The 27,573-nt window shown below is 38.9% G+C and overlaps 1 protein-coding gene across 4 annotated transcripts in view; it reads left to right on the top strand.

The window, feature by feature from the left end:
- The window catches only part of CLCN3 (chloride voltage-gated channel 3), a 121,057-nt gene extending 94,530 nt beyond the window's left edge, over positions 1-26,527 (top strand). For 2 of the 4 annotated variants that reach the window (XM_054030866.1, XM_054030867.1), the window contains 7 exons: positions 1,243-1,323; positions 3,469-4,011; positions 9,879-10,065; positions 13,836-14,234; positions 17,633-17,849; positions 21,567-21,642; positions 23,353-26,527. In XM_054030866.1, the coding sequence (XP_053886841.1) occupies positions 1,243-1,323; positions 3,469-4,011; positions 9,879-10,065; positions 13,836-14,234; positions 17,633-17,849; positions 21,567-21,642; positions 23,353-23,511 (1,662 nt within the window). In that variant the 3' untranslated portion in view covers positions 23,512-26,527. The remainder of the gene's footprint in view (positions 1-1,242; positions 1,324-3,468; positions 4,012-9,878; positions 10,066-13,835; positions 14,235-17,632; positions 17,850-21,566; positions 21,643-23,352) is intronic. The other 2 variants (XM_054030868.1, XM_054030869.1) reach the window with 1 other exon arrangement.
- Positions 26,528-27,573: the final 1,046 nt, after the last annotated feature.

Raw genomic sequence — 27,573 nt, 5'->3', positions numbered from 1 at the left:
ATAATTGTCCCGCTCTTTGTCTGTTTTGTCTAATTATACTGTAAGTATTACAGACCTTTTAAAGCAGACCTGGTAATGTACAAGAATTGGAAAAGGGGAAGTAGAGTCAGGATTGGGAGTAGGGAAGGGCCAGAGATGTGGAGGGTTAATGGGCTGCATTGTTGACTTTAGTTTTGTGGGGACACAATGAGGTAGTGAACAGTGAAGTGTGGGAGAGGGGGACCAGTTTGTCAGAGAGAGTTAGGTTGAAAGAATGGGCAATAAGGGAAGGGTGGAAATAGGTTGGAGGAGATTGTGGTGGGACTGGAGAGGAAGGGGAAAGAAAACAGGTGAAGTGAAATAGAGAAGAGAAACTGCATAAGAAGAAAAAGGAGAGAAAACAGAAGTCAGGAAAAAAAAGTAGACAGAAGAAAGAAAAATGAAGGAAATACACTGTATTTTATCAGCATCTTGTCTAGTAGATTGAAGGGACAAAATATTCAGGCATCCAGAAGTGCAGGATTGATGGAAAAGGTCTAACTGATCTGACCAAATTGAAAGAGAAGGGAGGGTATCTTCTAGAATAATGAAACATTAATGTTTCAAATGTATCAGAGAACCTCTGCCATCTCCAAAATCTCATATAGATTTACTACCAGCGAATTCTGTTACTACTATTCTCTCCCTCCCACATTTTATTCTGAATTTATTTTAATACTAGGGCTTGCTCATTGTTCCATTCCTGAACTTTGCTGCTGGACTCCGAGACCTGAGCAGTCAACTTCCTCCATCTTGGGTGTCTGTTAATTTCGGTTAGCCAATCATTATGTCAAGAGCTATTAATTAAAATAGTTGTACTTCCATAATTATGGCTATACACTGGCTAGATTTTCTAGTGTACATTTATTACATTCAGAACCTACCTACCTTTCACAGTTGCTCATATGATTGCAACTCTCTGTGGCTTTTTTTCATCTCTGGTTCCACTCCCACAGGCAGTGCAGATAGGCAATACAGATACCTGTGGTCTCATGAAAAGTTGGGAGGAAGTACAACTGTGAAGAAGAGAGAAGCAGCATATGGGTCCTTGAGAGGAAGATGGGAAGAAAGTAATCAGTCCATATATTAGGATTCTTAGGTCTTTAGTGTCATATAAATCTGTTGACTGTAGTTAGTGGTATATCATAAGAATACATTTCTATTTTTTGTTTTAAAAATGCATCACAAACACAAAAATAAAACTACACCATTCTTCTTTTCTAGGTGTTATCGGCTGCTTCAGCAGCAGGAGTATCAGTAGCCTTTGGTGCGCCAATTGGTGGCGTCCTTTTTAGTTTGGAGGAGGTATGTAAAGAGACAGCACAGAAGGAAATATATTTAAAAATGAATGTTTTAACACCTGTAGTCTCAAACTTTTTCTTCTGTGGAGCCTTTTGTAACAGAAGCTCCTCTTGTGGGCCTGATACTGCAGTGAGCTCTTCATGAAGCCACTTTCTCAGCACCTTAAGGAGAGCTTCTTGGCCCACAGTTTGATAAGTACTTTTTTACACTATGGTCTGGATACTAATCTGCATTGGTCATTCTGGAAATTTTTCTTCATCAAATGTATTGCCTCGATTAAGTCGATTCAGTATTATGAGTTCTGGCTTGGGCAAAGCATTTTGTTTCAGGTGACTGTTGTAGGCCAACATTTCTTCATTACTGTTTTATTTTTTCTGGAGAAAGGCAGATTCCTTTATTGCAGCTTTATAGCTCACAAATGAATAGAGTTAAACTAAATGTTATTGTTGACAATTCAGAAGTCAGGTTCTTCCTTCCCCCCCTCCCAAGGAAGAAAGAAAGAAAAAAAAAAAAAAAAAAAAGTACCTATATGGACTTGAAATTGACTAGGTTTTTCATGCAGTTGCTTTCCTGCTTTTCCCCCTCTACAGTTTACATTAAAAAAATCTGCTGATGTGAGAGCCTTTTTGATTTAGTCTGTTATAGATAGTGCAGATTAGCATCAATTATGCCTTTCCTATTAATGTCTTTCTGATGTTCTTGTTTCCTAACACTGGGAACAGATCATGTTTAATTTAAAAGAAAAGGGAGGGGGGAATAATGGTTTGGTTCCTTCTACTTATTTTGCTTACCTTGGGCCAACAGACCATTTAAAAACTCATTTGCCAATTTAGTTAAAACAAGCTTTAAATGTTCAATTTGATTTTAAAGCCTCCATACAGTGGAGTACATTATAATCACAAACCAAGTATGCTATAAAACTAACCGCCACGCCAATGAAATTCTCTCTTTCTCAAGAATACAAACCATGAATACCAATCTAGAAATATGTATTTGGGAAATGCAGGAGCATTATTTAGATCATTATTATCTTTCTGATTATCTGCTTACATCTAATTTAAAGAACCTGTGGCCAAGTCTTCACTCAAAAGTTAGCTCAACCCAGCTACGTCACTCAGGCATGTGAAAAATCCATTCTCATGAGTGACATAGTTAAGCCGACCTAACCCCTAGTGTAGACAGTGCTAGGTTGACGAAAGAATTCTTCCATTGACCTAACTACCGCCTCTCAGGGAGGTGGATTAACTATGCTGACAGGCAAGCCCCCCTCCCTGTCACTGTAGTGAGTGTCTACAATAAAGTGCTACAGTAGTTCAGTTCACTGCAGCTGTCCCACTGTAGCATTTCAAATGAAGACATAGCCAGAGTCTGAATGCTGCTGTAGTATTTTACTGAAAACTCTGAGAACCTTTGACCTGAAGGACAGAAGAAGCCAAGAGATCTTTCTGCCTTGTTGCTAAAAGATTCTAAGAACTTCTCTAGTCTTAAAAAAGAAAAAAAGATCAACTTGGCAGGTTTTGGGTAATGAACGCTTTTGAAAATCAGGCTACTTACTTAAATGCCTAAATATGGGTTTACAAGGCAAATGTTAGGTATCCATTTTTGAAAATCTTGGCCATAGTGCTCAAAATGTCAGCAGCTACCTGAAGACCTCTCTACATTAGCGTTTCCACTCTTGCTACCTCCAGTGGGGCTGAACCAGTGTTAGCAATAGCAGTAAATTATAGAGAAGAAAGACTAGTGGACGCATAGTCGAGTATTGTGCATGCCCAAGACCAAAGCTGAGAGCATAGAGACCATTGTTCTGGTTGTTAAAATACTTTAAAACACAGCAACTTTAAAACTGTTTTAACAGTTACTGGGAATTTTGCCCAACTCAGTCTTAAAATGCTGGCGGTTTCAGTGTTGCTTTTGCAATGTTCAATGAGGGTGACACAATAGGAGTATGAAATGTTTTAAAGCACTTTAAAAATGTAAAGTGATGAACATAAATGCCATTATTACAATTGATTGAAAACACAATGTGCACATATTTAGCATAAACCCCTGAGCAACAATGGAATATACTAGTATTTTTGGTTCATTTTAAAATAGTTTGAAGTGTTTTTAAAATGAATTGCCAGTAATTCTAACTTGTCCCCATTGCAGGTCAGTTATTATTTCCCACTGAAAACTTTATGGAGGTCCTTTTTTGCTGCTTTAGTGGCTGCATTCGTTTTGAGATCCATCAATCCTTTTGGTAACAGCCGTCTTGTCCTTTTTTATGTGGAATACCACACCCCTTGGTACCTTTTTGAACTATTTCCATTCATTCTTCTGGGGGTGTTTGGCGGGCTGTGGGGAGCATTTTTCATCCGTGCAAACATCGCCTGGTGTCGCCGACGCAAATCAACAAAATTTGGGAAATATCCTGTCCTGGAGGTCATCATTGTTGCAGCAATTACAGCTGTCATTGCCTTTCCTAATCCATACACAAGGCTCAACACCAGTGAGCTTATTAAAGAGCTCTTCACAGACTGTGGGCCGTTAGAATCTTCCTCTCTTTGTGACTACAGAAATGACATGAATGCCAGTAAGATAGTAGATATTCCTGATCGTCCAGCAGGCACTGGAGTTTATTCAGCTATATGGCAGCTGTGTTTAGCACTTATATTTAAAATAATTATGACAGTCTTCACCTTTGGTATCAAGGTAAGTTTTAATGTAATGGATTTCTAGCTGTGATAGTTTAATTACTGCTCTTCTGCCTCTCCGTCTTTCACCCCAAAAAACAATTTTTTATTTATAAATATACTATTTCAAAAGTAATGTTTTCTGTATTTCTCTTGAGGATTATTGAAACAAACCTCCTAGAACACTGCTTTGATTTTACCTTTAAACTACCATTTTGCTCATACAGCTGAGAGGTATGTTGAAATGTACATTGCGTTTTATGTAGTGCAGAAACCAGAGATTGATCTTTGGTGTGTGCCAAACTACTGGTGGTGTTCCCAAATTACTGAGCTCAGCCCATTTCAGGAAAATGAAAAGAATCATGTCCACCAACTCCATTATGTGATGCTAACGGTCTGCCTTTATGCACTCCTGCACCTGCCCCCCCCCCCCCCACATTCCCTGCCTGGTCCTTCTAAATGTATCAGAAATCTTAGATTAATTTACCAAATACATGTAACAACTAGAAGCTGACTAATTAAATCAATAGGGAGCAGTCAGTGATTTTTCAAGCTGTTTGCTTTTCTGGCATTTTCTATACTGAAAGACATAAATAGGAACTGGACTGTGTGTGTGTGTGTGTGTAAAATGTTCCATCTACAGTTACCAAAAAACATGTTTTTCAGCTTTTTTTCTAAATCAGTTTCCCATCTTCAGTGGCAAGACCCCAGGGTTTCTGCAGCACACTGGTGCAACAGACTGGAAATTTCTGTGGCAACTTCAAAGGGTTTTTCTTTATTATATTTGATTCTCAATTTTTTCAATATGCTGCCAGTTTTTAATAACAATCCATAGCTGTGTCTTGGAAAGAATTATGTCGGGGGGAAGCTAGAGGTTTTAACAGCTAGGCTGGGGACTCAGGAGGGTGATGGGAGACAGTTTGCACTGTGGGACAAGCACTTTAACTGGATGTTGCTGCTAAAATGATAAGCAGTGAATAGCTAACAGCAGTTAAATCATTGGGGTAGGTTTCAAAGTTGACAATACTTTGAGATGAATGGAACAATAAACACCTCTCTAAAAGCTTTGGTTTCTGGCCGTTTGCAGACTCAGACAGAGCTTGATGAATTGATTTGCCTTCAGTTTACGTTTTCAAAAGTTACATTGTCAACATTTATAGTTGTAAATATAACTTTAAAATAAACAAATAAATTCTGAGAGAGAGTTCTGTATCAGGAATTAGATTTCGCAGCGAAGTTAGTGGCTGTGCAGTCATATGATATACAGAGCTCTCAATATGCCATGGTAAAAAATCAAGTGATATGTTTTATTACATACAAATCTTGTTACTTATTTCTTTTAAACCTTGTATTGGACCGAAAATCACCTACCTGTTTTTGGAGTATGTCAGAATTGGAAAAAAACACATTGGATGCATTTAAAACTGACTTTGTCACCCGTGAACTCTAAAACTATGAACAATTTAAAATTTTCCTAGATTCAAAAGCATGCTACCCCGTGCTTGTGTTGGGGTCTAACTGACCCTAGGTTTATATAATGAAAATAGATAGCAACAGATCAACAGTAACAATATAAAAGGCACAAATGCAACAAAGTGGCAGTAAATGGCCTACTACTTTGAACAAATGGAGCAAATAGGTGATATATGTTCTGAACATACAAAGTGTTTAGACTTCGCACATTTTTATGTGTTTTTCTCATTCTGAGGAAAGATATTACATAGTTCTACTTTCCTAGGCTCTGGGTCAGTATCCGGCAAGTTGCTGCCGGATACTGATCCCTACAGGCCTGAGGCAAGGCAGCAATGTTTCTTTCCCGCACCAGTGGTTTCACCATTTCTGTACCTAGATCACTGAGAAACATCCATCTCTTACTCAAAGATTTATTATGGCATGCGGGATTCAACAAGCTCCAGATATCTGCAATCAGACATGCAATGTGCACATGTAATGCAACGCAAAGCAGAGTCTTTGCCCCAGCAACAGCATCTGCCAAGTTTGTTCTTGCCAAAAAATTTATCTGACAAACATGGCTTCCCTAGAAACTCTTCTTAGCAACTTGCAAGTGTTGTAGGCATCCCAGAAAATCAATTTGTCACTGTCATCTTCAAAGAAAGTCAATTTCCTGGACAACTGTGATTATGAGACCAATGTTATCTGGGATCTCAGTCTCTCAAGACCTTTTCAGTGCATTTTAATGAAAAACAAAAACTATTGAAACTACGATGATAGAAATAATGGTGAAAGATTAATATAATTGTTTTTATTTTGATGCAGCAGTTAGAATATAATCTCATGCAGGAATACCTGCACAATTAATTTGGGTTCTCACTGACTCCAATACCTTCTAAGTGATGTTTTCACTACACTAACACTACAATAGGTATACAGACAAAGCCAATGACCACACCACACCTTCAGCAGGGCAGGGGGGCAATCTCCAGCTTTCCAGGGGAAGGGCAATAGCGCTTTATGGGCAGTGCGGGGGAAGAGGCTCAGAGGTTGCTGCAAAAGGGGGAGGGTCCAGAAGGGCTGGGGAGTTGAAAAGGGGCAACCCTAGTGGAAGGAAGCCTCTTTTCCCTGGACCAGCCAAAATAGCACCCACCCTCCCTCCCCTCGAGGTGGCAAAATGCCAGGTTTAGACAGGACCTGCTGTGGGCATCACACTAGACATTCCTTTCTAGGGGGGCTGGGAAGGAATTTTTCCCTGCCTACCAGATTGCCTGCCTACCAAGGTAGTTTTTTATTTTTTTTTATTTCCCCCCCGCCTTCTCCTCAGACAGGGATTTGCTAGGGTGAATAGGGAAGGAAGTTAAGCTATGATGTCACAACTCATGATGTAAGTGTGGGGCGAATGTCCAGTGCAGGTACTCCATAGTAAAGGGATACAGTGACCAGATAAAAAGAACAGGAGTACTTGTGTCACCTTAGAGACTAACAGATTTATTAGAGCATAAGCTTTCGTGGGCTACAGCCCACTTCTTCGGATGCATATAGAATGGAACATATATTGAGGAGATCTATATACACACATACAGAGAGCATGAACAGGTAGGAGTTGTCTTACCAACTCTGAGAGGCCAATTAAGTAAGAGGGGGAAAAAAACTTTTGAAGTAATAATCAAGATAGCCCAGTACAGACAGTTTGATAAGAAGTGTGAGAATACTTACAAGGGGAGATAGATTCAATGTTTGTAATGGCTCAGCCATTCCTAGTCCTTATTCAATCCTAAATTGATTGTATCTAGTTTGCATATCAATTCCAGCTCAGCAGTCTCTCATTGGAGTCTGTTTTTGAAGTTTTTTTGTTGTAACATAGCCACCCACAGGTCTGTCATTGAATGACCAGACAGGTTAAAGTGTTCTCCCACTGGTTTTTGAGTATTCTGATTCCTTGGTAAAGGACTTAAAAAGGAGGTGTTTGTTAAAGGAGTGGAATCGGGGGTGGGGAGGCTTGGGGCTCCTTGACTGGCATAGCAGCAAGCCAACCCCCCTTCCTTATAGCCCACCTTAACCCTCATTCAAGAGGGGTGATAGTAAGGTCCAAGCAATGGGTTGTCTGGAAGACCTGGATGGAAAAAGAGGGGGGCTGGTGGAAACTCCCAGGTACACATTGAATGAACATGGGGTTACCTGTGCTGTACACTTCTATCTGTCGGATAGGCCCACACATCTAATAATAAAGTTGTGGCTAATTAAAACTATCTGAAATATCTTCTCTCCTTTAGCCAGGCGATATCAGGTTGTCCTGTCATCAGTATGAGAATACTTAAAGAAAGAAGCAGTGGTGGTTTGCCTATCATGTTTTTTATTTAATTTTTTGTGTGTGTTTAGGGTCCAAGAGACCCCACCTTAGAAGAGAAGTACCTTTCATTTTCCCCAGTGACTAACATTGAGGGGTCTAACTGTGACACCATTACCTTTTTAGTGACTCTTCTGCTATATAAAAACCACAACCAGTGGGATGATAAAACCACTGCGGATAGATTGACCTCATCCTAGTTTGAACATAAGAACAGCCATACGGGGTCAGACCAAAACTCCATCTAGCCCAGAATCCTGTCTTCTGACAGTGGCCAATGCCAGCTGCCCCAGAGGGAATGAACAGAACATCCAGTGATCATCAAGTGATCCATTCCTTGTCACTCATTTCCAGCTTCTGACAAACACCATCCCTGCCCATCCTGGCTAATAGCCATTGATGGACCTACCTTCCATGAATTTATCTAGTTCTTTTTTGAAACCTGCTATAGTTTTGGCCTTCACAACATCCTCTGGCAAGGAGTTCCACAGGTTGATGCGCATTGTGTGAAAAAATACTTCCTTTTGTTTTAAACCTGTTGCCTATTAATTTCATTTGGTGACCCCTAATTCTTGTGCTATGAGAAGGAGTAAATAACACTTTCTTATTTACTTTCTCCACACTAGTAATGATTAGTATAGTATAGACCTCTATTATATCCCCCCTTGGTCATCTCTTTTCAAGCTGAAAAGTCCCAGTCTTATTAATCTCCCCTCATATGGCAACCATTCCCTACCCCTAATCATTTTTGTTGCCCTTATCTAAACCTTTTCCAATTCCAATATATCTTTTCTGAGATGGGGCGACCACATGTGCACACAGTATTCAAGATGTGGGCGTACTATGGATTTATATAGATAAAATATGATATTTTCTGTCTTATTATCTATCCTTTTCTTAATGGTTCCCAATATTCAGGTCGCTTTTTTGACTGCTGCTGCACATTGAGTGGATGTTTTCAGAGAACTATCCACAATGACTCCAAGGTCTCTTTCTTGAGTGGTAACAGCTAATTTAGATGCCATCATTTTATATGTATAGTTGGGATTACGTTTGCATTACTTTGCATTTATCAACATTGAATTTCATCTGCCATTTTGTTGCCCAGTCACCCTGTTTTGAGAGATCCTTTTGTAGCTCTTCGCAGTCTGCCTGAGACTTAACTATCTTGAGTCTCAACTCAACTCAACTATCTTTGAGACTACTTAATGTATGAAGAGGCCCAGGTTTGGCATGAAAATTTGTATTTACACTTTTGTTTGTGTGTTGGGGTCAGATAGACCCCAGAGGATTAGGAGGGTTCAATTACATTAATATATCCTATTTTAGCCAAGAGGGGAGGGATATATGATTAGTAAGATTTGTAGTTCAGCCAATATGTGTAACATTTCCAGCATTGCTGACTGCCTTAAGGAGCAGTAGCAGTGTATTTCCAGAGTTTAATGAGACATTTAGACACAAGTATGTCTTTTCAGAGAGAACATTTGCTCCTTGGAGAGGAGAAAAGATGAACAACAGCAGTTACGCTGCTGAATCATCACAGTTCTTAATGCTGCTGGCATAAGTAAGGTTTTTCTCTGCTTCTTTTGTGAATCACACAGTGCCAGACAAACCTGCATCTCTAGGTCCTGGTAACGAATAGGAAAATCGGCGCTTAAATGAAGGAAGCAACAAAAATCACAATAGGTTTGTGACTATAGGATGGACTGTGGTGTTTGCCTGGAGAACCAAGTTTATGGTTCTACCTTAAGGACAGATTGAGCCTTAAATAAAAAATACATAAAATGTAAAGGAAAGATAAACATACTGACCCTTCAATTATGAGTATTTGGGTATCTTTTTATGTTAAATTCTACTAGCTTTACAATGGGAGTTCATGTACCGACTACCCCATAGGTAGCAATTGGAATGTTTCTGTCTGTTTCATTTTCAAACTTCCGGTCAGCTTTACTTTTCCAAACATATATAAGTTCTTTTTCCATGTACTTGTCTTGTGTGAAGTAGCTCTCCAATAATAAGACTCTAACAAGTCCCATGTATTTTAAATCTTTACCATGCTAGCAGTTCTTTTGTTTCTGTTGTAGGTTCCATCAGGTTTGTTCATACCTAGTATGGCAATTGGAGCAATAGCAGGAAGGATTGTGGGAATTGCAGTGGAGCAGTTGGCTTATTATCACCATGACTGGTTTATCTTCAAGGAGTGGTGTGAAGTTGGAGCTGACTGTATCACGCCGGGCCTATATGCCATGGTTGGTGCTGCTGCATGCTTAGGTAACTAAATTATAACACAACAAATAAGAGCCTGATTTCTTTTCTGTTATTGAACTAGATAAGTTTAGGGGTGAAGGAAAAAAGTTGTACTTACTGAAGGCCAAGTACAATATTAGAGGAGCTTCTTACATAGAAGCATACATATGTTTTGTTTTAATAGGAAAATGTGCATATCTTTACAGGAAATCATTATGAGCTGAATACTATAAAAGAACATAAGAACAGCCATATAGGGTCAGACCAATGGTTCATCTAGCCCAGAATTGTGTCTTCCAACAGTGGCCAAATGCTTCAAAGGAAATGAACAGAATAGGGCAATCATCGAGCGATCCATCCTATGTGCAGCCCCAGCATCTGGGAGGCAGAAGCTTAGGGACACCCAGAGCATGGGTTGCATCCCTGAACATCTTGGCTAATAGCCATGGGTAGGCCTATCCTCCATGAATTTACCTAGTTCTTCTTCGAGTGCTTGCTCATGTCCATTCCATGTTAAGTGTGTGTGCTTGCCACATTCACCAGTGCCGGAAGTTTTTCCTTCAGTGGTCTTCTATGTCTCAGTGGGCTTAGTAGGTGACCAGCTCTGGCATTATATGGAGTGGCACGCATATGCGCTGATGTAAGGGACGCTGCCCGCTCCCCCCTCCCTCGGTTCCTTCTTACCGCCAGTGACAGTGCTGGAATGTCTCCTTGCTTCGGCAAGCATTCTCTACCCAGTGTTTATTTTTTTTCCTATCTCTCATTGTGTAAATAGTTCTTAGATTTCATTGTTCTCTTAATAGTTAGCTTAACAGTACTGTAGAAAAGTTAGATAGTCCCCTAAGGGATTTAGCCCAGGGATGGGGCATGCCCCAGTCCCTGGGCTTCAAGCCTTGTGATTGCTGCAAAAAGCCTATGCCAGTCAGCGACCCTCATCAAAGATGTGGAAGTGTTTTGGGGAAACCTACATTAGCAATAAGTGTCACATCTGCAAAAGCTTCAAGCCAAGAACTAAAAAAGAGTGGGACATAAGACTCAGAGCTCTCCTCGTGGAGTCGGCCCTCGCGCCGATCTCTGAGCTGCTGAGATTGGACTCCGCACCAAGCACCATGGCATTGGTGCAAAGTGCGCCGCTAGCACTGGCCCCTGACGCCGGTCCCTGTCTCCAGTATTTGCTAAAAAGCAGAGAAAGCACACCAGGAGAGGGTGCTCCCCCACATCTCATACTGGGAAGGGAAAGTCCAGAGAGGAGCATAGGCGTGCGTGGGGCAGCATGTCTCCAGAGCTCAGCCAGACACCTCCATCACCACTTGGCTATCCGGCAATCTTAGGGACCCACCAACCATCCCGGGTAGTGGCAGAGGTGCCTGGCACCTGGAGGTTCTACAGGGACAAGGACCATCTCCCTGACCCAGTCTTCTCTGCATTCTGGACTACTTGCTTCACTTAAAACATCAAGGCCTGGCCTTCTCCTCGATCAAGGTGTGCCTGGCAGCCATTTCGGCCTTCTATTCCCGCATCCAGGGCAGGTCAGTATTCTCGCATGAAATCAAAATCAGGTTTCTTAAGGGCCTTGAAAGACTTTTTCCGACGGTACAGGACCCAGTGCCCCAATGGGACCTCAACTTAGTCCTCTTGAGGCTCCCTGGCCCTCCCTTTGAGCTTCTAGCCTCCTGTTCTTTCACATCTGCTGGGGAAAGTTGCTTTCCTTGTGGCTCTCTCTTCAGCAAGGCAAGTCTCCGAGATTAAAGCCCTTACCTGAACCTGAATCATGTCCCTGTTGATTGTGCACTGTGTGAAAAAGCATTTGCTGCTGACTATTAATTTCATTGGGTGACCTCTGGTTCATGTGTTGTTTGAAGGGGTAAATAACACTTTCCTGTTCACTTTCTCCGCACCATTCATGATTTTACGGACCTCTGTCATATCTTCCCTTAGTCGTTTGTTTTCTTAGCTGTACAGTGCCAGTCTTACTAATCTCTATTCATATGGAAGCTGTTCCATACCCTTATTTTTGTTGCCATTGTCTTTACCTTTTTCTGGTCTAATATATCTTTTTTTAAATAGAGTGACTATAATTGCATGCAATATTAAAGGTGTGGGCGTACCATGGATTTATATAGTGGCACTATAATATTTTCTATCTTATCTATCCCTTTGCTAATGGTTCCTAACATTTTGTTAGCTCTTTTTGACTGCCGCTGCACACTGAGTGGATGTTTTCTGAGAACTATTCACAGTGACTCCAAGATCTCTTTCTTGAGTGGCAACAGCTTCGACTTCATTATTTTGTATGCATAGTTGGGATTATGCTTTCCCACGTGTATAACTTCGCATTTATCAACATGGAATTTCATCTGGAATTTTGTTACCCAGTTTTGTGAGATCCTTTTGTAACTCTTTGCAGTCTGATTTGGATTTAAATGCAAAGTTTAAATCGCTTTTAATATATAGATTAATTATATGCTGTGAAATATAAGACTTTAAATACTGCTGTCCACTTTTTCTTTGGGGCATTGAGATGTTACTGAGCCCTTACTCAGAATGGTATGTAATTTGCCCCATAGTTACAGGTTTGTAAATTAAGAGCTGTTGGAATTATTTAGAAGTATTAGATTTGTACCTGCTGCTGTTTCTGTATTTGTTACTAAAATGTTTTCTTGAGAATACATAATAAGGTAGGCAAAGAGTTTCAAGAGGGTCTAGTGATTTGAAGGGTCCAACTTGAGATGCTATTAAGGAGCTCATTTTCAGGAAATGCTGATCAACCACCTTCTGAAAATAAGACCCTTTGATGGTACAGTACCTCAAGTTGGGCACCCACAATAAGTACAGACTTTGAACAGATTGGCTTTAATTAAACTTTTGAAAAGCCATTTGTACAGTTTCTTTAAAAAAAAAAATCATACCAGTAAATAATCAGATGAGCAGGGTGTAACAAAACTCACAGGCTGACAACAACCTCATCGTAATCTTATTTTAAAAAATCCAAAATTTACTTTGAACCTCTTTACTTGTATCTGTAGAAAGAATCTGATATAATTCCAGTTCTTCCTGAATGCGTTCTATCAAATGAAGAAATATTAGCTACCACAGGGATGCGGAAGCAAAAATCTTATCAGTTAATTTTTAGGTGGAAGGGAATATTTCAGATGTTCTCATAAATGTATATACTGTTGATGCTGTTATCCAGCAGGACCCTCATGATTTACAAGAGAGGAAAAATTGCTATTTACTGCATCTTCACTGGTTGTTCAGAGAGTAGGTAATTTTAGTCAGTTCAGGGTTCTCTTTAGAGTTTTCACTTGGAAAAAAAAAATTCAGTTAGTAATCCCTTTAAATGTGCAGCTCTTATATTGCTTACCATGGGTTGCCTTTTTATAAACAGTTTTAGTGTTTTTGCCAAATGTTGAACTTTGTGGGCTTCCTTAACCTTCTACTTCATTATTTTCTTTAAAAAACTCAGTAAAGTGTCTTGGCAAAAATAAATCCATCATTATAAGTATTATTTTAAGGTATTGGGTTATTAGTTAATTTATATGACAAAATCAGGCATATGTTTTCTTTCTTAAGAAAATCTATGTTCAGTTTTTCAGGGGTCTCTCAAATGTCCTCAGTTATTTCTTGAGATTTAGCATGCATTGATTGCTATACCCGTTGCCATTAACAGACTAATCATTTGTTGATGTCTTTATTGACAGGTCAGTACTTGGCAGTTGACAGGAGATCAGCAAATTCCTTAGTTGGGATATTCTCTCATACTAACATGTTGATAGGCTCCTTTTTTCTTGCAGGTGGTGTGACAAGGATGACTGTCTCCCTAGTGGTCATTGTATTTGAGCTCACAGGTGGGCTGGAGTACATTGTACCTCTCATGGCTGCAGTAATGACCAGTAAGTGGGTGGGTGACGCCTTTGGTAGGGAAGGCATCTATGAAGCACACATCCGGCTGAATGGCTATCCTTTCTTGGATGCTAAAGAAGAATTCACTCACACAACACTGGCTGCTGACGTTATGAGACCTCGAAGAAGTGATCCACCCTTGGCAGTGCTGACACAGGATAACATGACGGTGGAAGATATAGAAAACCTGATCAATGAAACCAGCTATAATGGTTTTCCTGTTATAATGTCAAAAGAGTCTCAGAGGCTAGTGGGATTTGCTTTAAGGAGAGACTTAACTATTGCAATAGGTAATTATTTTACAATTCTATAAGATCATACGTTCTCATTCAAATGCATTAATACTTTAAAACAGAATTTATTATGTATGTCTTAATTTTGTACCTGAATGTTTTGTGTGTTTTATAGCCCAGATATGTAGCACAGACTGTTTATTCCTCTCCTATCACCTTGATCAGGAGGCTTAGAACTTCTTTTTACAAGGGTGTCTTGCAATAATAGGTTCTGAAACAGGGCACACTTCCATACAAACTATGGCAGTTGCCACACTGGAACAGACCAATAAACCATCTAGTTCAATACTCTATTTTCAGCAATGGCCAGTGCTGGATGCTTCAGAAGAAATTATGAAACAATGGACCTAATTGTGCAATATAGTACCATGGACGGAAGAAAGATGTCATTTATTGCCACTCCCATAGTTTTTGTGGCTTTGTGCCAACATGTCCTCATCTGAGATGAAACTGGTAGAACATGTCTTCAGTACCCCTGTAACAGGGGCTTGGGTGGCTGCGTGGCTTAGTGGTGAGATCGCCTGGCTCTCAGCCCCTGCTGGCTGAATGGCCTCAGCCTTTAAGGCTGGGGTGGGAGGCAGGGGACCTTCTCCCCCAGGTCCCAGCCCAGGGAGGACCCTTGAACAGGGGGATTGGTGTCCCTCCTGGCAGGGAGTCAGAATCCTCTCTCCTGGGGTACTTCCTACCAGTCGGTTCAGTTTGGGGTGTGGCCCCTCTAGTCTGTCTACTGGGCAGCTTGCATCCCCCAGGATTCCCTCTGGGGTCCAGATCGCACCTTGCTGTGGTCCCAGGCTCCTTCGGTGGAGCAGCCACAAGCTGGTGAGGGCAAGTCCCACAATTGTCTTTGTGGTTCACTCAGTCAGTTACCTCCCGTACTGGGGATTTCCACTGCAGTCTCCCTTGGCCGGGAAACCAGTCCTCCATCCCTTCAGGCAGAAAGATAGCTAGCTCCTGCCACTTCATCAGTCAGCCCCTAACTGAGCCAGGCTTCTTTCTTTTATCCCCTCAGGCCTGGCATTGGCTGCAGGTATAGTGGGGCGGGGCTAACTGGGCCCAAAGGCTTTCTTGAACCCCTGCTGTGCTGGCTGGCGGTTTCTCTGCTTCGTCACAGCCCCATTATCATCATTTTCATGCTGCAGAGTTCTCTGGGAAATATTGCCTGAGTCACCCCTCTAAGGCCACCTGAATCTGACTTCAAACTTAATATAAAATTTTATACGTTACTATAAACCCTTGGGCTGTTTTATGAATTTTGATTCAAAAGTTAGAAAGGTTAGACCAGTTTTGGCATTACAGCCATGTCAAACAGGTAGGTTTTTTTACAATAACAAGGTGTACTGTCAGTAAATGTCTAATACTGTAATTGATTTTTCTAGTCAGTTTCATGTCAGAACACCACACTCGGCTTGAACCCGCTTAAATATAGTGATTTGATGTGTAATATTTTTGAATGTACATGCCGTAAATTGGAACATAGCAAAATTATTCATTTAAAGAGACATAACACTTATGCCTGAAAATGTTGTACCTATTATTATTATAGTCAACACCAAATACTCCCTGTAACTGAAAGACTAGAGGAAAATAAGTTATTTTAAACATTTTTTTCAATTTGTTCACTTTAAGTGAAATTCATCTGTGCAGGGGGCAGAATTCAAAGTCTATATATATTTGATTCTTATCAAGATGCCGGTAATCTAGGACTAGGTACCTCAAAATGTAAAAGAAAGTTTAATTTCAAACTATTGTCTTTCATTTACGTTTTGGAATACCTAATACTAGATTACAGGCAAAGATATTTATCTTTATACGAGTATTTTTTTCAGGCAAGATTCATTTTACCATCTAAATTACACAGTGGAAATTATTCAGTCTTAAATTTGTATATCAAAAGAACCATTCTTGGAAATGATGTGAGTAGGGAAGCTTATGTCCAAAAATGAGGGAAGACTGAAAAGGGAAGGAAGATTTGGCACAAATAAGCAAATTACACAGATTCATAGGAACAAATAGAGAACATTTGATCAGTTTTAACGTGTGTAACTTTAGTGCCCTCGTGGTCAAGATGGAGTCTGCTCTGCAGATAGATCTGACCAAGAGAAGGCGCATGCAGGGAAAGTCCCTTCCACCCTCCGCGCACCTGTTCCAAACCCCCCAGAGTGACCATACATACACAGGAAGAGCTCTGATTTGTCCTTGTCGGGCGATTCCTCCCTGGCACAGTGCTCCTCCTGGCTCCTGTCATGGAGTGTCCCCGATCGGCAGCTGTGTCCCTCCCATGCTTCAGGAGGTTCTTGACTGCTTCCCTCTGTGAGAGTCTGCTTGCTGCAGCCCTTCTGTCTGGAGCGCCAGACACGCACACCCTGTTGCTCTCCCCTCTCCTTCTCCCCCTACCACCAATAGCACTTCCTCCTTCTGCAACAATCAGCACTTCTCTCCCCCCGCCCCGGGAAATATATTTAAAGGGGACATGCTCTCTAAAACCCCTGTTATACCCAACATTACATGACAAACCTTGGCAGCGTCACTACGTGAGTGCAGTTTCTTCCATGCAGTGGTCAGACATGTGCTTCTTCCACAATAGATCTTCTCCTCCTCCCTTTTATTGTAAACGAAAGTTATTTATTGTACTGAGGGAAATCCCACGCAATGTATACAGCAGCCACTATTTAAAAACAAAACAAAAAACCATTCCCATGGTATGGCACAAATATATCAGTGTAGTAAACAAGCAATAGGAAATCAGTCATATTTGTTTACTTTTTTTAATGGCACTTACTGTATATTAAGTCTCCTTAGGCTTCCAAAAGTTCTCTCGGAGTGACAGGGAAGGAGAATGTTCTAAACTTTCAATGTGCCCTACCTACTCCAGATTTGAAGCTCAGTTGATGGTGTTTTATGACTTTCCATATGAATAGTTTGTTCCTTGGAATACTGAAATGAAATTTCCTCATGTGTCATATGAGCACCTCATTCAATCTCCTTGGCACCCTCATAGGAATGTGCTTTGGCTTCAGCAGCGGAGGGATGTGGTAACAATAAGACCATCAATGAGAGTGCACACTATTGAGACAGTCCTCTCACTCTTATGAAACCCATCTGTTTCTGTGCACTACACAGATAGTGGCTGCCTACTGCCTAAGACATTATTAAATAGCATGTATATTGCCCAAATGGTGGTAAAGATTTGTTCCACTGCATGCCAACATGCACGTTTGAGATCTTCACTATATTACATTAAAGACAGAGTATGACTGAAAGTCATATAGTCTGATGTCTCTTCTGCTGGTCTCTGTGAAGTGCATGTATTGGAGAGAAAAGAGCCATTCACTGAACTTGCAAGTTGCACTAAATCCTTTAAATCCAAGAATGATTTTTTTCTCTTTTTATTATAGAAAGTGCTAGAAAGAAGCAGGAAGGTATTGTTGGCAGTTCCAGAGTCTGTTTTGCCCAGCATACTCCATCACTTCCAGCAGAAAGTCCTCGGCCTTTGAAACTTAGAAGCATTCTTGATATGAGCCCGTTCACCGTGACAGATCACACACCAATGGAGATAGTGGTGGATATTTTCCGCAAGCTGGGTCTGAGGCAATGCCTTGTAACACACAATGGGTGAGTACAGCAGCAGAAACACTGTTCGTTTGGTCAGATGTAATACTGGTGTCTAGTGTAACATGCTGACAACTTAAATTTAATTCCTATGTGATTCAGGCCTATCACATTTAATGACCTCGTTGCAGTCTGACCTCTGCAATGGACAGCCTGTAGCTGAGCCAGAAGTTGAACTTTTCTGGTCAATTTCAGTTGCTGGTGAGAGACTGGAAATGCCAGTTAAAAAGCTGCAACTCACTACAATTGTTCCAACAAGAACGACTTTGAAACAAAAAATTCTATCAGAATGAAATAGTAAATAGTTTGACAAATAACCATTAAGAATTAAAATTGCATGCAAATTCAAGGGAAAAGCTCATTTCATCTCACTTCCTCCCCCGCCCCCCTTCTCTGTACCCCTGTTCTGACATTGTCCATTTGCGACCAGTCAAAAATGGGCTGCGGAGAGCAAAAGCATAGTGGGGGGGGGGGGGAAGAATCAAACTGGTTTATTTTACCTTTATACAGCCTTATTTTTCTATTTTGAAGTAATAGGTATAAAATGCATGATAATGTGATGTTTTCTTTTATTCCCACTGGTTTCCTCGTGAGGCAGGGGATGGGAATACCTAACTTACTACACTGAAAGCTTGTAATGAGCGACAGTATCTTCCTCTTTCTACTGTGAACCAATAAGTAAATGCCATCCATGTAAAAATATCTATATTCTGTTCCATAAACACTATAAATCCATTTATAAATTATGCTTTGTTTTAAAGAAAATACAAAATGGTTATAGGATATTTTTTCAGATTTTAAGGCCAAAAAAGGAAGCATTATGATAATCTAGTCTGACCTCCTGTGTAACACAGGCCATGGAATATTTCCCAGGACCAGGGACTTCCATGGGATTAGAACTGATCCCTCTGGCACTGCCAATAAGGGCAATACCCATAAGCCACCGAGGGTCTGAGTTCTGTCACTTTCATTATAGGTTTTTCTCTTCCTCATGTCCCAAGTGTATGTCTAGGCTGCAATTGGACAGGCCAGCTGACTCAGGATACGGGGCTGTTTAATTGCAGTATAGACATTTAGCTCGGGCTGCAGCACAAGCTCTGGAACCTTCCCATCTCACAGGGTCCAGCGCTCCATCCTGAGCCCCAGTGTCTATATTGCAATTAGATAGCCCTTAACCCAAGCTCCAGTCATCTGGCATGGGCCAGCCATGGGTTTTTAATTGCAACGTTGACATACCAGGTATTAATAGACACATTTTTTTAAATAGTCTCTCAATCAGTGCCCCCAGTTCTGCACACACAGTTAATTCAATTGCATTTGCAAGAGACAGAATTTGTCTAGAACAAATTTGGTCTTCTGTGAGGCACAATAGGAGGCCCAGATTTTCAGTTTTGTATTTTTGTGTTCACATTGTGCTGAATGCTTCAGCTGTAGATATGTGCAAATGCATGGGGAAAAAAAAGGCTCTCAAACTTTTAAGAGAAAATGTGCCCATTTATCATCAATATCTGCACGTTTCACAGTGGAGATTAAAAGCCTGTGGTTTAAAATATCCTCAGAGCGTTGGTTCTGGCATATTAGGAGCCAGGTTGCTATTACTTAGTTTTAAAAGTTCAAGCCAGAACCATTTTTGTTTTCTGAATTTCAAAACATACTTCAAAAATATAACTTTAAGAATGAGACTGTATATATGAGTGGGACTATGGGGGCTTGTCATCATATCGTGATCTGCCAGCTAAATAAATAAATAATAAACTTTTCCTTTTGCACTGTTTAAAGGCTTGTTATAATTGCCTACTTTCTAAAATAAACTGCTCCTCTTTCTGAGGGACTGTTCATTTACTTTACACTTTGCTTTCACGTACCTTCCATGTGAAATATATGAAATATAATTAAATGTAGCGATCTCTGACACAGTTGTCATGCTTTCCCTTTAGTATACATTTAGTAGACACCTAAGAAGTGGAGTATTCCTTACTAATTTCATGTTGTTTAGCATGAATGACTGTGGGAGGATAAACTTGAGAACTAAAATATTTGGGTGGAGGGTTTATTTGTTTTGTTGTTGGCAAATGGACTGCTGCTATGAATTATTTATTTTTAAATTGCATTATTCAAATGATGCCAACTTGGAAGCATGATTAAAATGCATTTGCTTCAAATTTGTTCTTTAATACATGCATGTACTGAAAGAATAGTGGGAACTTTCTGAAACTTAAATAGCTTCCTAAAAGCCTTTCTATTTCAGGGTAAGGGACTCTCACTATCAATTTTAAGTCAGTGTATGTGTCTAATTACATTCCTGGAACCCAATTTGGGGAAAGAAATCTGTAATGCTAAAATTTCTGGGAGAAATATTTATATTGAGCTGTTCAGTACTATAAGTAGCTTCTACTGCAGCTTAGAGCTCAAATACAGGAACCTAATAATTGTTTTGGTATAGTCGTTAATTATAAAGCAAGGTTAACCAAGCAAAACTAAAGTCAAACACTATTATGAATTTTAAACTGTTGCTTTCAGCATAAATTAGTGGAAAATGTGGAATGCTTCACTAATCAGCTGCGTTGTAACAATAACCATTTTTGTCCTCTTGCTTCAGCTTGTAAACTTTTTACTTTGTGAGCTCAGTGTTCACTACAGGTCAAATTTTAAACCTAGTTCGTGATGCTTCGGGTAATGGCAGTAGCAAACTGTCAGGTAGACAGAAAGGGCTAATGTACTCTAAATTTTGGCAAAAGGAAAACTGGTAACAGAATCTGTAAATCAAATATGGTCTCAAAAGGCAGCCTTTAGTTTTGCTTGGTTAACCTTGCTTTATAATTAACGACTATACCAAAACAATTTTATTAAAACTAATTTGTGCAACAATAACATGTTACAGTTTCAGAGGGGTAGCCGTGTTAGTCTGGATCTATAAAAAGCAACAAAGAGTCCTGTGGCACTTTATAGACTAACAGATGTATTGGGTGGGTTCACCCATGAAAGCTTTATGCTCCAATACATCTATTAGTCTATAAGGTGCCACAGGACTCTCTGTTGCATGTTACAGTTTGGACTAGTAAGCTTGCATTAATTGATAATTGTGATAGTAAATTAAGGACTATTGGGGTGCATAGAGAGTAGGTTTAACTTGTTGATTTACACTAATGTGTTGATTCAATGAGCCACTCCTGATTAAAAATTGATTTGAGTGGAGAATTAGGCCCACTATGGCCTGTGCTACAGCTCAGAATGATTTTACTGCATAGGGTAGCTTCAAACGCACTATTTCTTTGACTTTCTAAAATCCATAGTTTGATTTTAGTCTTGGTCATCTACTGTGACAGGCTAAAATTTTAGCTCCCAATGTTTATACAAGCTTAGAAATAACTGCTGAAAGAAGGAAGTTAAAGTAAATTTCAGTTCCAATATTTTTTATAACTGGGAGACGTATGAATGGATATTCAGGCAGGTGAATGTGATAATGGTAAACTTACATCCATATTTGAATATATTACTCTAAGGTTAAAGATGCGTTTTTTGTGCCATGTAGAAAATGAACTAACAATTTCTTTGAAAGGGTACTGATTGTCAAATCACTCTTCATTTAACTACTTCGTTATTAGCATTCTTGCAGTCCATGTTTTTTCATTTTACTCGACTCTAAACCTTTCTCATTATGATTGGAAGTTTTTTTTCATTTGATTCACACAGTTATTAGCATAACATGATCTGTTTCAGGATTGTCTTGGGGATCATCACAAAGAAGAACATATTAGAGCATCTCGAGCAACTAAAGCAGCACGTCGAACCCTTGGTGATTGATATATCAGATCTCCTAATTAGACATGTTAGAAGTCAGGAAGCATGAAACTTGTGAACTGTTCAGTGTTCTCTTACAATGACATCAGCTGAACAACAAAAATCTTCCTGTACATCAAATACAATAATTTGTATTAAGGAGATTTTAATGTAAAACATTTGTAAAAACTAAGCTGTTAATACAGACATACTGCTACACCAGCTAAAAATTTGCTGTTCATCACAACATTAAAAGAAAGTTAGAGAGATCAAATATCAGAAACTTTATTTGATATTTTTGAAAGGATGGGAAATGATTATATTATGCCAGATGGGAAAAGGCCAAGCTCGGAAACTCTTTCCTTTTCCTTTTTTGTTAATACATATTAAGATGCTTTTGTATTAAAACTTAAAATATTTCTTTGTCAGATCTTGGCAGCTTTAAGTAGTTGATCAAGCCAAAAACATCTATTTAGTTTTCTGACAACCAAACCAGAATGTAATTTGTACTTAGTGTAGCATTAGACCTTCCTCTGCTATGCCCCATGTGTCTGCATGCTTTTAAAGAGCAGTCCTTTATTTTTGTTATGCACTGTATGTCTTGCTGCTGCTATCTGTAGCAATCAGTGTCCCTTCCTAAGATGTCTAGTTATGTCCTAAGCCGCTGAATGGCTTGTTAATATTTTTACTAGTGGCTTCCTAATCTAAATATAGTATTACACTAAGATGTTGTGATCTAATGTTAGTTATAACTTAGAAAATATCTTAATTTGAACGTTGGTTGCTCTGCAGTTGTTGTATCTGTACTAAACCTGCCCTCCAAATGTAGCTGCTTATGTGCAAAACATGTTAATTGTTTTCACATTTTATTTTAATATTTCACAAGTATTTCATGCCTCCTTTAAAACAACAAAACAAAAAGTACTAACAGATTAACAAGATCAGCAGCTCATGCTTTCTGCTTTCTGCTTCTCCTGTGATATTATCCTTTAGGGCAGCTTCACTCTTTTTGATATAACACACAGTTCTATTCTTAATCACTATTAAGACCTTTTCATAAAAGCACAACATTTAAATTTTAAAATGTGTACAGTCTATTAAAATTGGTAGTTTCTTTATCAGTTTACTTTGTAAGGTTCTAAACTGGAAAACAGAACATCTGTTGATTATTTTGCTTAAATTCTGCTCTCAACTGTTTGTGCTCTTATGAAGATACCAGACTAAGCCAATATTGTTAGCCTGGAAAGATCCTCTAAATTTAATTTTTTTAAATAGTTTGATTTGGTGTCTTGGTTTTTGGCCATCAAGCAATTTGTGACTTTTGGTGGCTAGTTTGGAGCATATTTTCTTTTTGAAGTGGGATCAATATCACTTCCTATTCATACCTCTTTCGTTCTTTGTTACTTTTTTGTTGGCATATGTTAATCAAAATTTCATTATGTAGAAACAAAAATTAAATATAAATGGGCTTGGACTCTGCTTGCATTACTTGCATATCATGAAAAATGGATTACAGCTTAGTGACCATCCTATTTGGTGCCTCCACACTGCTCTCTTTTAACAAAATGATGGTTACTTGATATTTTTATTCATAAAATGTTTTCATTTAAACAAGAAAATCAGGCTATTTGGTCTATTCCTGTCAACAAAAAGGACTTGGCTACAGATTTAGTTCTATTTCTTTTCTCTTTTAGAGTAATAGCCATTTTCTATTTATCCTTTTCAGGCGCCTCCTTGGCATTATAACAAAAAAAGATATCCTCCGTCATATGGCCCAGACGGCAAACCAAGACCCCGCGTCAATAATGTTCAACTGAACCCCATAGCTGAGGAGAGAGAGGAAACTGAAGAGGAGGTTCATTTGTTGAACAGTACAACGCTTTAGCCTGAGGGATTCTTCTGTGGTTGGAAATGAGAGCTGGATTTTTGCATAACAGTGCTGTTGGCATTCAAGAGTTGGTCTGGGGGAGTATGAAGAGGAGGAAAAGTGATGTTCCTCACTGTAACACGGGGAGAGTGAACCTCCGCTATCCTGCACTGGATGCGTTCCATGATGACAGATCTGCCATGATAGTGCAATGCGAAAGCTGGATCAGAAGACCGAATTCTCCAACCCCTAGCCTAGTATTGAAGAGATGCATTGTTAGTCCCTGTTTCCAGAGGGATCACTTGAATTGAGCCATCTTTTGAAGACTGCAAGGTCTTGCCCTTTTTACCATTGTAAACTGTTGTATTAACTCATGAAATATATAGTTATTACACATCACCTTTCTACATTCCAGAAGAGCTTTTATTTCTCTCTCTCCCTCTCTCTCCTGAGCTGTAACAAAGCCTCTTTAAAATTGGTGTGCCCTTCGGAAGCAGTAGTTTCTCATATTGAGATGTACTGTGACTTACCAAGGTTTGATCACAAGAAGGGAGTTGTTTTGTGCCATTAAACATATAGTTTGTACATCACGAAATGCTTGGGGCAGTATGGATCTGCTTCAGCAAAAGCAGATTGAACAGGTAATACCTTGTAGGAAGCATGTGTGAATTTTGCAGCCTTAGGTGCTGCGATTTCAGAAAAATTAAAAATAGATGAAACTCGAGTTTCTAGGAAAATTTTTTGCTGCAGAATATATCAATAATGTGACCTGGTCTTATGCAATTTTTGTATTATTGAAAACACTGACATATACCAACGTTGTGCAGAATAAGGAAAAAATACTGCTACTCTGATAACTAAGAACAGGAACAATTCTGTACCATCTGATGGTAATTGCATGCGGAAACACTGGACATATTTTTTACATTAAATTAAAATCAATCATCTTTAGGGTTTTTTTCCACAAAAAGATGTTCCACTGCTGACACTGAAGAAAGAAATGTAATTCATAACTTGCACTAAATGTATATTTTTTTCTTGAAATTTTACCATTCTTTATTTATATTTTTATGGATTAAAATATATTAAATACAAATCAGTTAATATCTTACGTAACTAATTCTACCTTTCCATTGATTTTTATAGAGTAATTCAAAATCCTCTACACATAATGGAGGGTTGGGAAGAAGTTTACAACTTGATGAAGAGTTTAAAAAAAGTAATGACTTCTTCATGATCCAACACACGCATAATAGCATTTTCAAGCCTCCCTTTCACTGCCATAACCTTGAGGTGTCCGTTTGTTTATTATTACAAAACAGAATAAAACTACAAATACTCTTTTTAAACACTGCAGGGTTTTAACAATAATAGAATTAATTATTAGGGCTGTTGTGACTGACTCTTGTTTAAGAATCTAGAAATGTGCTGGCTGAAACGTCAGCTGAAATGTAGCTTTTTAGAAAACAAAACAAAAACTTACTTGAAATGTTGAGTGGGTTTTAAACTCCAGCAGCAACACACACTTTAGCAGGCTGACAGATTCAGAACATTTTTTTTTTCTTTTGAGAAAACCTATCTTAATCATTAGATGAACATGTTTATCTATCAGGTTTAAAAAAAAAAATACCACACTCAAAGAAAAGGCAACATCCCAAGAAAGTATTGTCCCCAAAAGGAAAACTATAAAGTAATCATGGGGCAGTTAAAATCTGGTGGGTAGATTAAATTCATGTTTTGGTATGTTCATTACATTTATAACTTGAAATTAGGGACAATGATCTCCTAATGTTAATATTCCCCTAAAACTACGAAATAACGGGTTAAAAAAATGTCTGTCAAACTTAGCTACTTTTAGCACTTGTTGTCTTGAGGGCACTGATTCAGAAAAGCACTAAATAAGTGCTTAATTTTAGCATAAGTAATCCCACTGAAGCCTATAGGACTAGTAGCATGCTTAAAAGTAATGCATGTGTTTACGTGCTTCTCTGAATCAGGACTGATTATAAAACTGTAATGAATGTTTAAATTCGGTCCCAGTAGAAAACATACTACTTTTCTGCAGTGCCTATTGTGTGCTCACTCTGGTCAGCCCCTTTTTAAAAGTTGGTTTGGAACTAAAGCAGGGAACCAAGCTACTATTGAAACGGCAGTTTTGCAACTAACTAACTTTAATTTTCTAATTGAAGCAAATATGTAATGGGTCAAATTATGCTGTATTACAGCTGTTGAACCATTACATGAGTCTGAAGCAGTGTACTAGTTTTCTCTGGCTAGTCCTGATTTCAACTGATCTGAGCGCAGGATTTGGCTTGCCTGTAGAAGGCAGTTCAGGAGGATGCCTCTGATGCTGCCTTTCATCATCCAGCTAAAACTTGTTGGTCTATCTTGTAGTTGAAGGATATAAACATAACATGATTTAAAAAAAACAACCCAAGTTTTTTAATCACTTTGAAACCCCACTCCCACCCCTGCTGCTAACTTTACGATAAGACACACCAGTGTGTGTATTGTATAAATTCAGACCTAGTTCTGCTTTCACACTGCATGAAGTGAAACCATATAATTCATGCCCCTGCTGTCTTTTTGTTTTAACTGTAGATCCAAGTGCAACATTTGTATTGTGCTGATCTCATGCACCTCTGTTCACACCTCCTATGCTTTCTTCATTGATATTTGACACTTATCTAGTCATCCTACATTAGAAATTCTGATATTGACTAAGTGTGCCTGTGCTGTTCAACAAAATGGTTTGTTTTCTAATGTAAAATTTCCAGCGCCTTATTACAGTTACTAATTTGAGCAGATGTAGTAGATGGGGTGAGGGTGTCAGCATCTTTTTGTTTTTAAACTGTTCAGTTACTGGTTCATGAAGAATGCATAGTTTGTTAATCTGTGATGTTGCTTAGAGCTGTATTTAATATTGATCTTAATGTTTTTATTTATAATAGTGTGGTAGAGTTGCATATCATTACAGTAAAAACTGATTACTGTGATGATTCAATCAAACATATTAAAAATTTCTGTATGACCATTTTTTGTTTGACTTTTAATTCCATGTGCTAGCAACTATTATTCACATTGCTTTTCCCCTCTGAAATTTACGTGACTATGTAGGGAGTCTACCTCTGCACCAAAGGAAAATTAGCAGCAAGCAATTTTACCTATAGACAAGCATCAACTAATTTGTAAACAAAAAGGCCACAAAAATAAGATTTCAGCAGCACAGTTCAGCTGAGCTTGTTGCACTTTGAGAATTGCTTATGATTCAGCTAGCAAACAATTAAACACTAATGGATTTTCTTCAAAATTTTCATTTTTTAAAAAGTAATTTCTACTTTTAAGTGGTAGAATGTATTGGTTCCTGATTGTTGCTTTACTATGCAACCATCTAATTTTAACTGATGGCTTAAAGCCACAATTCTGTATTTCAATAACTGCAGCTTCAATACTTCACTTTTAAACTACGATAATTACAGTATTCATCATGTGGCAGAAACTGGGGCCTCTGCTATTAAGCCATGCTAACCAACTATTACTTCTCTTCAATTTTAATTTATTGGTTCAACTTTATAGATGTTTCTTATTCCTCTTGAGGGCAAAGCTTTTGTCAATATACTTTATTGTACAACAAACATTTAGGGCTATTAATTAATTTTACCCTAAAGAAAATAGGAAAATGTATATTAAGGCCCACTCCTGCAAAGACTTAAGCACATGCTTAACTTTACACACTGTGTAGTCCCACTGAACAGTATGTAAAGTTAAGCATCTGAGTAAATCTTTTTCAGAATTGGAGCCTGAAATGTACCTTTCTGAAAAGTCAGCCGAAGTCTGCCTGTTTTAAATCATCTGTGTGTGCACAAAATGAACAATTCTTACCCTATGCAGAAGCCCATGAACACTTAAGATGTATATTTATATGTTGACAAGTGACCATAAAAAAATTGATGTTCCATGTTCACTCTTAGTGATTTCCATATAAAATTCTCACTTTTAGGAAAGAAACAGTTACATTTCCTAGTGCACAAAACTCATCTTGCAATCTGAAAGTTGAGCTGCTTTTGCTGACTAGCACAT

This window comes from Malaclemys terrapin, chromosome 5, assembly GCF_027887155.1.
Source record: "Malaclemys terrapin pileata isolate rMalTer1 chromosome 5, rMalTer1.hap1, whole genome shotgun sequence".
Lineage (NCBI taxonomy): Eukaryota > Metazoa > Chordata > Testudines > Emydidae > Malaclemys > Malaclemys terrapin.
The sequence above is the reverse complement of the archived record's forward strand: the minus strand, read 5'-3'. Positions and strand labels throughout refer to the sequence as shown.